Source organism: Syngnathus scovelli, chromosome 5 (assembly GCF_024217435.2).
Source record: "Syngnathus scovelli strain Florida chromosome 5, RoL_Ssco_1.2, whole genome shotgun sequence".
NCBI lineage: Eukaryota > Metazoa > Chordata > Actinopteri > Syngnathiformes > Syngnathidae > Syngnathus > Syngnathus scovelli.
In genome coordinates, this window is record NC_090851.1 from 955,220 (window position 1) to 966,848 (window position 11,629).

The following is an 11,629-nucleotide window of genomic DNA, read 5'->3' on the forward strand; positions in this document are numbered from 1 at the left end:
ACGCTCAGGCGCGCGCACGCTCACGCACGGTCCGTGTGCTCCCGCAAAGCCTCCGCGCTGTCTTCTCGGATCTTGAAACACTTTTCCTTGTGCGAGCGTGTTTAGTTAAGCACCTCCGCGGTTAATATGTGCAGGAGCGGGGCGGTGGTCGCCATCGCTACCCGGTGAACGACACAAAGCTTTTGGAGCGACCAACCCGCAGGAGGCTGGAAATGGTCGCCGGGCACCGCCGGTGAACGCGCGCCGCCGACCGACCCTAACGACCGACCGAGCGACCGACCGGCCGGCCGCCGCCGCCGCGTTGATGCGGCACGGAGAAGACGACACGCCGAGCGAGCAGAAAGGTAAGCGGGACTGAATGGCGGTGGTCGCGGTAGCGGTGTGGTTATGTTGTCGTGGAGACTCGGCCGCCGAGACTGCGGCACTCGGTGAGGACAAAGCCGGGTTGACGCGAGCGAGCTAATCCGCGACGACGGAGGCTCGACTGCGGGCGTTCGCCTTTGCATGACCCACATGTGTGTTTGTGTGTAGGCGCGCTCGGATGGATGTTGAGCGTAGATGTAATTCAACGGCCATTTTTTTTTTCTGGTCATTGTTAGTTGTGGCGGCGAGCTTCATTTTCGTCTTCTATTGTCAGTGTTCAAGTCGTGATAATGTGCGTGCATACACAATGAGCCCTTTTGTTGAAGTGCCCCCCCTTCGCTCATTGCTCCTCCATGAGCTGTTGTTTACTTGCAACAGAGGTGTCAGTCACCCTGGCGTGGAAATAATTGACGTGAAAGGAGCGCACGCAGGTGAGTTGACTCATCCACGTGGATGGATGGACGGATGCATGGATGGAGGGACTCTCACCTGCCCAAGGAGAAATCAGGACAGACAGACAGACAGACAGGCAGGCAAGACGTGCGCCACTCGGCAAGGCCAACAAATTCCAGAACTCTTTGGGGAAATTTAACAGACAAAAATGCTCGTTATTTTATTTTTAGCAAATATTGTAGTGGACATTTGAAAAGTTTTTTTTTTTAATCAAATAGAATATAAGAGAAAATAGAGTGACTTAAAAAGACAGCCATGATTAACTTTTAAGTTCATGATTTCAAAGAAAGAAAGCTGATTTATTTTCTATTTGAACATTGGAATTAAGAGGAAATCATCCAAATGTATCTTTAAGAAGAACAGATTTTTTTCTTTTTCATAAACTTATAAATTGTTTTCAAGAGCTCATCAATGACCAATCCCAGACAACAGCTGAGCTGATTGGTTGAGCAACTATGATGTCATTTTCAGTAGCTGGCAACTGGCGATGGATGAAAATTCATCTTCCACAAATGTAACAAACATGCGAGAAAGCATTACATATTATTGTTAAGACTTTTTTTAAGAGACACAGAAGAAATTTGCCCCTTATGACATTAAATGTGTTCTCTAAAGTGTAAGGGATTTTTTTTTTTAACCCATCCAATTTTTATTCCCCCTCCTGGCAGCATCTACGCGAGTAAACGTGTTTTAGCGAGCCATCCCGTCTCCAAGATGGCGGCCGTGGTCAACTACTCGCCGCCGTGGTGGGTGAACCTACTCCACCGCTTGCCTCATTTCAACTTGGACTTCCAGTTGGTCAGCAGCGACTTCCGGCCCCAAGACCCCGAGTATCAAAAGGTAAGAGAACATTTCATTTACACTTTTTCTTTTAGAAGAAAAAGTTGAAAGATTTTGTGAAATTGATAAACCATTTTTTTTATTTTTAAGGATGTGGAAATCATTATATTTTATTGTTTTTTTAAGAAATAAAACAACATTTTGCAGACATGATAAGAAGAAATTCCTGATAAACATCATCCCGGTTGGTCTTTGACATTCTCACACCACTTCCATTTTTTTTTTTCTTACTCTTGCTCCTAAAACACCATGGTAGATGCCTGCTCTATCTGCAGTTGAGTAAACTCACGTCTGCCGGTGACTCTTCATTTGCGGCACTGACAGCGTGGGAAGGCGAAACGCCGCCGCCGCCGCAGTCGTGTACAAAACAAAATGCGGAGGGAGGGGGTAATGGGAGGAGGAGGAGGATGATGATGGTGGTGGCGCTGGTGGGAAACGAAGAGGTGGAAGAGGATAAAAAGGCTCAAGAGGCGCAGGCTTGATGAGCCGTGGGAGGTGCTTTTTCTTCTAAATGGCTACTTCCTGTGAGACATTCACTGCTTAACTGAGGCTCTTTGTGTGTGCGCATGTGTGAGAGCAGTGGAATTTTAAGTAGCCCCCTACCCGCCCCGATCGTGTAAACCAGGGGTGACAAACTCATTTGAGTTCAGGGACCACATTCACCCCAAATTGATCCCAAGCGGGCTGGACTGGAAGAAAAATGCTTTTTATTTTTACGCAGTATTTACAGATGGGCCCGTTCTGGCCCACGTGCCGTATGTTTCAGACCCCCGCCCTCGATAAACTTCTTGTATGTCCTACCGTGTTAGTCGCATGTTGTGTGCTGCCTTTCTGCGTCAGTGCGTATTTAGCACTTCGCGTTGTTTTGAAGAGGTGAGGTCACAAACCTCCCTCGGGGCCTTTTGTGTAGGGGAAGGGGGGGGTGAAGGGGCGCCATTCAGGGTGCATCATTAATTGCGGCGAGATGGTGAGAGGCAGGGAAAGTGGGTGAGAATGACAAGAAGAAGAAGGCGGGGGTTGAATTAGATGGAAGGGGCCGAGGGGGTGTCGACTGAAAAGAAAAGAATGCTCTCTTTCACTTTTTCCGCAGCCAAGCCCTCTTTAGATTGTCCCGGAGGCTTTCATGCGTCCGCAAACAAATATGTCGACACTTTGGCACTATCTGCTAGTGGGGGCCAAAAGCGGCAGCCATTTTGGCTCAAACAGTCGGGGCATGTGTTGTGCTTGAAACACATTTGTTAGCATCTTCAAGCCAACAAAAGACCGGAACGGCAACGTTTCATTGCCGTTCGTTCCCACAGACTAACTCGGGCGCTTGCAATACACATTTGTCCCGATTTTTGGGCGCCGCGACCGGAAAAAGTGTCTGGCGGCCATTTTGTGCCAAACAGCATAAAATAAATGGACAAGCAAATGTTAGCTTCTGCCAAAACAACTTTGTTTCAAGAACTTTCTGGCTAGCTAGGACACGTGTAGCACATTAGAACGTTAGCATTTTCACTCAAAGAAGCGTGTAAACGGACGTTATTTCAAGATGGTTTTTTTTGCTCTTTGAGAGAACCCGTCTCTCTGTGGCAGCCATTTTGGCTCAATGGCAGAAATCCATTCAATGTAATTCTCTCTTGCTGGCTCATTGGCTTTTTTTTTTTTTTCCCTCGAAAGCTGAAATCGGAGATTGTGTCCTGAGGTTCTGTCGGTGCCTCAGAATAGAACGAGTGTGTGTGTGAGTGTGTGTTTACCGTAAAGCGATGGAACTGCAGAGTCAGCTTTGCGGTAGCGCAGCTGCAGAACATTACACAGGAGTCACGTGACCTGTAATTACACACAAACTCCTCAGCTTTGCCCTTTAATTGTCATCCGTTAGCGTTTTGCGAGGCATGTGAAAGAGTTGGGGTACCCGTCTTGTCGACTGGGTCAAAAGCAAGCAGGCGGGGGGGGGGGGGGGATGAACCAGAGGTCAGCGAACGCCTCGGGGAAAGCCTGGCAGTTGTTTGGCAGCCATGGCGCAATGCTGGCGGGTGCAGGGTGCAAGGACAAGTCATTGCAGTGGAAACTATTGATCGTGTCAGCGCGCACACATTTGAAAGCACAGATTGAAAGTAGATCACGGCGCAGCGGCTGACCGCTAAATCCCCCTCCTCCACGCTGCGAAGCGATCTGGAGGAAGACACGCACGCACACGTGCACTCACGTGTGTTTAGTGAGTGTGCTAATTACAAACCAATTGGTCCTCGCTTAATCCGCGCTGACGCTTTGGCGGCGCTGTGCTTAATCTCACGGCTGTCAGGTTCGATGCGCCAGTCGTTTTTTTTTTTTTTTTTTTCTTCCCAAAATGATTTGAAAAGCACCAGGCAGTGGCAATTTGGTGTCTAACAGGAGATGAAATATGTCGAAAGGCTCGGTTGTCTCAACACGTTATTTGGGCCGTTCGGTAAATTCCCACCGGCCCACAAAATGGTTGAATTTTGAAAGCTTGATTTGATCATGTCATTGTGGGGGGAAAAAAAAAAAAGATTAAAATTGAAAAACAGGTTAAGCTTTGTGCGCTTTCTCTTCTAACCACGTTCGTTCCGTGTTGCGCAACGTGGGCATAAGTCGAGCGCAGAAACCAGGTCATGAGAAGTCTTGTTCAGGGGGGCCTGTTTTGGTGACCATCCAAAATGGAGTCCTGAGAATGTTCCGGCTCTTTTTGTCCGCCGGACAAGCGGAAGCGTTTTGTAAGCGCGCCGTGTTCTCGGCCTGGTTCTGCCTCCCAATGACTATTACAGACCATCCCACGGGAGCATGGGGTGCACAGACACGGACGGATCCAGATACCTTCTGAATGTGGTCACATAGAGCAAATGAATGGCGACGGCTACGCGAGAAGTAGACGATTATTTTGGTCTCCCGCCTCCTCTGCCTACCGCCACCTGCTCTCGGGTTTACACATGAAAGCATTTAGCGGGTTAGCGTCCCTCCCGTCGTCGCGGTTTTGCCTCCATGCTTGTCTACGGTGGCACGCTAATGTGCTAGCGTCACGGCTAGGCGGGAAAATCGTGCGCCCGACCGCTTTCGCATCGCCTCCTTTCTGTTTCATGTTTATCCAATACATATTTGCGGTTTGGCCTTCTGAAATTCACATTTTTTACCGGGAAGCTACATATTATTTGTTGAAAATATGGCTACTGCTAGCGCAAGAAGCTAACAGCAGTCTGTCTTTCCATTGACAAATGGTGGTCGTTTGCCTGTGTCTTCCCAGTCTGTGCTGCTGCTGGGCTCGGTGGCTCTGCTGTGTTTGGGTCTGGACCTCCTGTTCCTCCTTTTTTACTCCTTCTGGCTTTGCTGCCGCCGGCGCAAGAGCAACGAGTCATCGTCGTCGACGCACCACGCTCACTCTCAGCAGCCCAGCGCCGACTGCTGCTGCACCGCCTGGTGCGTCATCATCGCCACCCTGGTGTGCAGGTAAGACCTTCTGCTCCATGTTTGTCAAAATTCGACACCAGATTGTTTGTCTGCACACGTGAAATTTGATTGACGCCTTCATTTTCTGGCTTGGCGCTTCATCCTCGTCCTCTTCCTCAACTCGTCATGGTGATTTCCCTCCCTCCCTCCGTCCCTCCCTTCTCTTCTATTTATTCTTCCGTTCTCTGTTTGGGCCTCTCGCTGGCCTAGAAAGGTTGCCATGGCAACAGAAGCAGACTGGCTGCAGAGAACAGAAGTGAATTTTACAGTCACAAGGAAAGCTGTTTGTGTGTCGGCATGACTCATTGACAAAGTGTTACTTCTTTTGCAGGTTTGCAAATGTCATCGTTAGCTAAAATATCTGCGCGCGTGTCTGCGTGTGCGTTTATTTACTGACGCGCAGAGAGCGCCAGGCGTCTATTGGGGGTAAAGCGTTCGTTTATGAGCGCAAATGTAAACGTCTGGTCCCGGCAGAATGTAAACGCACGTTTGTTGTGGGGAGATGATGAAGTGGCAGCGTGAAAGCACATTAAGAAGATCATAAAAAAATCATTTCATCCCATAAACTACAATCGATGTTAATGCCCGCTTCCTTCTCGTTTCCGTCGGCAGATGAGGATTTATGTCTGCCGGCCGGCATCCATACACTAACACGCAAATTCCCTTTAACGCTAGCTGTAAATTTTGCTCCACGAGCAGCGGCAACGTACACGTCGGGATTCTTCACCATCCGTTTGTTTTTCCTTCAGCGCCGGCATCGCCGTTGGCTTCTACGGGAACGGCGAGTCCAGCGACGGCGCCAGTCGCCTAGCTTACTCCCTGCGCCACGCCAACCGCACCGTGTCGGGCATCGAGAAATTGGTGAGGAGAAAAAAAAATGGCATGAAATGAACGTTGGAGGTATTCTTCCGCCTGCCACTAGAGGGGACCATAGCGCACGTGTCGTATCAATCGCGACGACGACGTGTTTCCGGCTCAGGTGTGGGACAATGCGGCGGCGCTGAACCAGACGGTGGAGGAGAACCTGGCCCAGCTGGAGACCATCTACCAGGAGCAGACGGACTATGTGTCCATCGTCCAGAAGCTGCAGGGACAGCTGGACGAGCTGCTCAAGCTCCTGGTGGACGTGCCCTTCTGGTCCAACACGGCCGTGTCTCTGGAGAACCTGGCCCGACAAACCGAGGCCTTCGACTTCTACAGGTCACCACTGGCAACGGATGATTGATAATTGATTGAGTGACGATGAATGCGCATTGTCAATGTCTTGAGTTGGATACAACTTGAAAATCTGCACAAAATTCAGAACATCTTGATCATCCCAAATTTTAGACTTTGACAATTTCTGAGACCAATTGCAGGACATCTCGGGCAACTGTGAACTGCTTGCAGGTGGTTGGGCTACCTCGGCCTGCTCTTGTTCGACGTCCTCATTTGCCTCCTGGTTCTCTTCGGACTTATTCGGAACTCCAGAGGAACTCTGATTGGGTACGTGTGGCCACATTTGGATGTTTTTGTTCCATCACCATGGCGATTGCGTAACATTGATGTCGTTCGTGCCCGTCGGCAGCGTGTGCCTGCTGGGCGTGCTGACGCTCGTCATCAGCTGGGCGTCTCTGGGCCTGGAACTGGCCGTCGCTGCGGTAAGCCCGTCGCCACGGCAACGTAGCAAAGCCGCCGCCTGGCTCCGCACTGACGTCATCTCCTCGCGTTTGCTCGCAGTCGGCCAGTGACTTCTGCGATTCTCCCGACGCCTACATCGCCCGCGCCACCCAGGAGAACGCCGTCATCCAGCAAGGTGTGTTTCGGTCCGTGTCCTTGCCGGACCAAATCCAATGTTTGATTGATGCCATTTCTAAATGATGGCATATTGCAGCGTGCCATTTTTAGCCTGTCTCCTCATTTCCTCCTCAGTTCCTCTTGTCTTAATGAGATCTGTTGTCGTTCACTTGTTTCCGCTCTGGCTGACTGCACGGTGCAGATTCAGACCGACAAAGAGCAACACACACTTGCACAATATGCCATTTGGGAGCTCGACAAATTGCATGTACATGTGCCTGCCTGTCTGTCTGCGTCTTGTAACTATCAAATCTAAATTGCGTTTCCTCTTTACAGCGTGTGAAGCGACTCGCCCCCCACCGTTTTGTTTATATCCGTGTTTCCTTTTCAGATATTCTGCAGTATTACCTAAAGTGCAGCCCGGGACAAGTCAACCCCTTCCAGCAAGTAAGTGCACCATTTTTTTGCCTTATGGAATTCATCAACAGTTGAGGGACCCGACCAGCGAAAATAAATGTTTTGGTAGAAGGACGAAAAAAAATGCAAATCCTAAAAACACGTTAACTAAATACACACTGAAAATGGCGATCAGGATTCTACAAACAGGAAATGAGCTCAATGGAAAGGTTAGAAGGGGTTTTACCACAAATGGCCACAAGAGGGCTCTAAAAACAACAGAACACAAAACGAGAATACACAGCTAATGTGATCATTCATTTTGAGTCGCTGTGTGGGAAAAGTGAAGCACTGTTGTCTGTTTTTCATAAAACTCCACTTTTGACTTTTGAGGCAAAAATCCATATTCATTCTCCACTGTTTCAAAGATGCCTACTTGTGCGTGTGCGTGTGTAGAGGCTGTCGGGGAGTCACAAAGCGTTGGTGGAGATGCAGGACGACGTGTCTGAGCTTTTGCGATCGGCCACGCGGGAATACGCCAACACCAAGGTGCGTGCGCCATCGGCGTTTCCCTCGCACGTAGGCGAGCGACAACTTTCTCCCCCGTGTTACAAGTTGCCCATCTTGATTCTCACAAATATTCTTCCAGGCGAGTCTGGACCAGATCCAGTCGGTGCTGAACTCCACGGAGGTGGGCCTGCACCAGCTGACGGCTCTGGTGGATTGTCGCAGCCTGCACATGGTGAGCAGAGCCGAAATCCGACCAGACGTTGGTTTGTCGGCTACGGCTTCTTTGCCGAACTGTTTTGTCACTGGCGCCCCCTACCTGCGTGTGGCAGGACTACGTGCAGGCTCTGACAGGCTTGTGCTACGACGGCGTGGAGGGCGTCATCTACCTGGTGCTCTTCTCCTTCGTCACGGCGCTCATGTTCTCCTCCATCGTCTGCAGCGTGCCGCACACCTGGCCCGGCAAGAGGTAACGCCGGCGCACGCACGCAGGCACACGCGGAACCCGGGCGCACACATGCAGCAATGCGATGAATGCTAATGCTAACAGCTAACATGCTACTAACTACTAATGCGGGGTTTCCTCAACTTCTCTTGGCTCAGAATTTGATGAAGGAATGTTGACTGACAAACTCTGACATTGTCTGACTTAATTGTGACCTCACGACAGCATAACTTCAAAACAAACGTCATATTTGTTGTTTTAAATGATGGCGTTTATAATTTGTTGGAGTAAACGTTTATTGATAAAATGAAGTCATTATGACAAAATTAGAATTTTTATTGGTTCTTGCAAAATTATATATTTTTTTTCACTCGTGTTACTGCTTTTCGCAAAACAACAGTGACCATTACGACATTCTTTCAAATCAGTATTCTGATTTTTTTAGATAAAGTACAATTACATTTATGTAAAAATCCTTTTCATTTTTTTTCATACCTCTAATTGCTTTGGTAAAATGTCAACTTGACAAAATTTGATCATACATGCCGAGTGATGATTTTTTTTTGGTCATATGGCGACTTGAATCCATAATGAGATATGAAATCTCAACTCTCCATATGTGCTGGTATTGCACCGTGAGAAGCCGTAAAGTTTAGGAAGCCCTGCTCCTGGGATTGTCGTGGGAAGCTTGAGGAGTCTTTGCATGTCGTCCTTCCTTGAGTGGCGCGTCTCCAACCCGCCCCCCCCTCGCATCATCCATCGCCAGCCTTGACTCTTGTCTGCGTTTCCTTTTCTGCCCGCCAGCACCAGATTGTGCTTTATTTATGACCCCTCCTCCCCAACGTGTCCCACTTCCTCCTTCTGTTGCTTCCTTCCTTCCTTCCTTCTGTTGCCCAATTCCTTCCTTTTCCCTCCTGCCATTCCCCACAACGTCCTGCAAAGCTCGACATGCCGCATACGGACGACGTCTTGAATGACGTACGGTCTTGGAAAGACACGACACGACACGCCGGCGCGATTCCATGTCGTCAGCTGCAAGCACTCGAATTGGAACCAATCCTTCATTTGAAACTAAAAAGTTTGCGGTGTTGCTTTTTGGCGCAATGCCATCTCATCATGCTGAGACTGGAACAGAGAAATGTCGCCGCCTAGCGGTCAGTCAGGGCGAAAACATTCTCTGAACTAAGGAAATGACAAATTCATTATGCAATTGTGATTTCCTTATTTCTCATATTCAAGTGTAGCTCTGCTTTGTTGACGTTCATATTTTTAAACGGCAGTGTAAAGAAATCCACCTTCCAAATCAACACCAACCTGAATTTCCTTTGCGGCTGCTTTACATTTTGGACCATTTTTGTTTCAGAAAATGGCTTGTTAGCCCCCCCCCAACCAGCCCATATTATTATTATCATCATCATCATATTTGTATTCTTATGATTTGCTTTAAGTTCCATGAAGCACCGGCCGCCCTTGCCTGAGACTGCAGGGAGGGCTGCATGTCCACCGATTGGCTGCATGTTTTTCTGAATGACGACATTAGCGTTAGCATCGCGCTGCTCTGACGCTTTTGCGGGCATGTTATCGACGAGCTCAGCAAACCTCGCCCCTGTCCTCTTCTGCTGTTTGTTTACAATCTGTTGTCTCCGCCCCCTTACCACCAATACCCCCCTCCCCTCCGCCGCTCCCTAACCCCTCCCACTCCCCAAAAGGACGGATGAGGAGGACGGAGAGGACGAGTCGGGCGCCTCGCGGGGCGGCGGCGGCGTTCACGATAACCTGTACCGCGTTCACATGCCCAGTCTCTACAGCTGCGGCTCCAGCTACGGTAGCGAAGCTAGCCTGCCCGCCACCGCCCACACCGTCAGCAATGCCCCCGTCACTGAGTACATGTGAGTTAGCGCACCACGCTAGGGCTAGCTAGCATCAGCCTGGACTAAGATAGGAAAGGCAACAATAACATTAGGGAGTACAAAAAAAAACAACCTTTCCATCAAGTACGCTAGACTTGGGTTCGGTATGGCAGTTTTTGTTAACGCGTTCAAGATAATGGATCTGTCGAGTTCCACGGTTTTGTTTAGTACCGATTTTTGGTACTCTAATTCGGAGCGCAAGTAACAACGGTAGGCGTTATGATGTCACACTGGTTGCGCGACGCCGACTTCCATCCCAAACCTTCCAAACCTGTACGGCTTGGTGGAAACGTGATTTTGATAGATAGATAGCTAGCTAGCTTAGTGTTTCCCTTGTGATGTTTGGCCAAATTAGCCAACCTGCCTGCTTCACACCACCAAATCAGTATCCAAAAGGCCATCATGGAAACATTCCAGATGATTTGAGGCTAGCAGCAGTTGAGTAGCCGCGAGCCGAGCCGTCTGTCCGCCGCCCGCAGTAACCTCTGATTCTACAACGCAGGAACCAGAACGCAAACTTTCAGACCCCCCGGTGTGAGAACACCCCTTTGATTGGCAGGGAGTCCCCTCCACCCTCTGTAAGTGCACACTTTCTAGAACACTCCCCCCCCTCCCCTCGCACGCAGGCTGCCTTCCAATAAGCCGCGCCAGCAATTGGATGTTTGTTACCTGCGCGGGCTATTGGAAGGTAGCCCCCCCCCCCCCTCCCCCCCCTCACCCCACGGTCTGGATCGGGGTCATTTTGGCAGCCTGGGCAAACGCGAATAGACGAGTCCTCTACTTCTGATGTCTGCAGGTTGACTAAAGGGAGTCCAAGTAAGAGTTTTTCAGGCGAAGCAGCCCCTCGGACCCACCCCACCCCACCTCACACCATCCCAGCCCTGCCTCCCCCCTCCCCCAATGTCTCATTGTGTGCATTTGAGTGGAGGTGTGTGTGTCCTTGTCGCGGCGTGCACTTCCTACATGCTAGCGAGATGTAGCAGGTGATCGGCGGCTAACTGGTTAGCAGGCTAACGTCAGAACTAGAGCACTAACCATTTAATCAACGAGTCATTGACAATAACATCATCTCCACCTAATTGATTGTTAATTAATCAACGTAATCAAACCCCGGCTGTCCAAATGACTGGTCCAAGTATTTCTGTCATGATGTCATCTACCTCCTTACCTACTAACGTACCCGTGTTGCACTTGCTCGCCTACCTACTGACTGACTGACTGACCAACCAACCAAACCCGATGACCTACTTACATCTCAATGAAGCGTTCCAACTGTCTGCCAACCGACTTAACAATCTTCTCCCTACCGATCGACTTAATACCTCCCTCTTACCCACCCTACCTATGAACCAACCAACTAACCAAAATGTTCCATCGACCAACCAACCTCCCCTCCTATGTTACTGATGACTATAGCTACAGTTCTTCCCAGCCTACCAACTTAACCAAGTCCCTAGCAACCCACCTAGCTACCTAGCTACATCCCACGTCTTCT

General features: G+C 49.6%; 1 protein-coding gene across 3 annotated transcripts in view; it reads left to right on the top strand.

The window, feature by feature from the left end:
• ttyh3b (tweety family member 3b) overlaps positions 1–11,629 on the top strand; it is a 21,155-nt gene continuing 9,526 nt past the window's right edge. The window contains exons 1-14 of one of the 3 annotated variants that reach the window (XM_049719582.1): positions 2–344; positions 1,485–1,656; positions 4,898–5,100; positions 5,850–5,961; positions 6,080–6,300; positions 6,490–6,585; positions 6,668–6,740; positions 6,820–6,895; positions 7,268–7,323; positions 7,729–7,821; positions 7,922–8,014; positions 8,112–8,248; positions 9,934–10,113; positions 10,637–10,712. In XM_049719582.1, the coding sequence (XP_049575539.1) occupies positions 1,531–1,656; positions 4,898–5,100; positions 5,850–5,961; positions 6,080–6,300; positions 6,490–6,585; positions 6,668–6,740; positions 6,820–6,895; positions 7,268–7,323; positions 7,729–7,821; positions 7,922–8,014; positions 8,112–8,248; positions 9,934–10,113; positions 10,637–10,712 (1,542 nt within the window). In that variant the 5' untranslated portion in view covers positions 2–344; positions 1,485–1,530. Of the gene's footprint in view, positions 345–1,484; positions 1,657–4,897; positions 5,101–5,849; positions 5,962–6,079; positions 6,301–6,489; positions 6,586–6,667; positions 6,741–6,819; positions 6,896–7,267; positions 7,324–7,728; positions 7,822–7,921; positions 8,015–8,111; positions 8,249–9,933; positions 10,114–10,636; positions 10,713–11,629 lie in introns of all 3 variants that reach the window. The other 2 variants (XR_007481328.1, XM_068650643.1) reach the window with 2 other exon arrangements.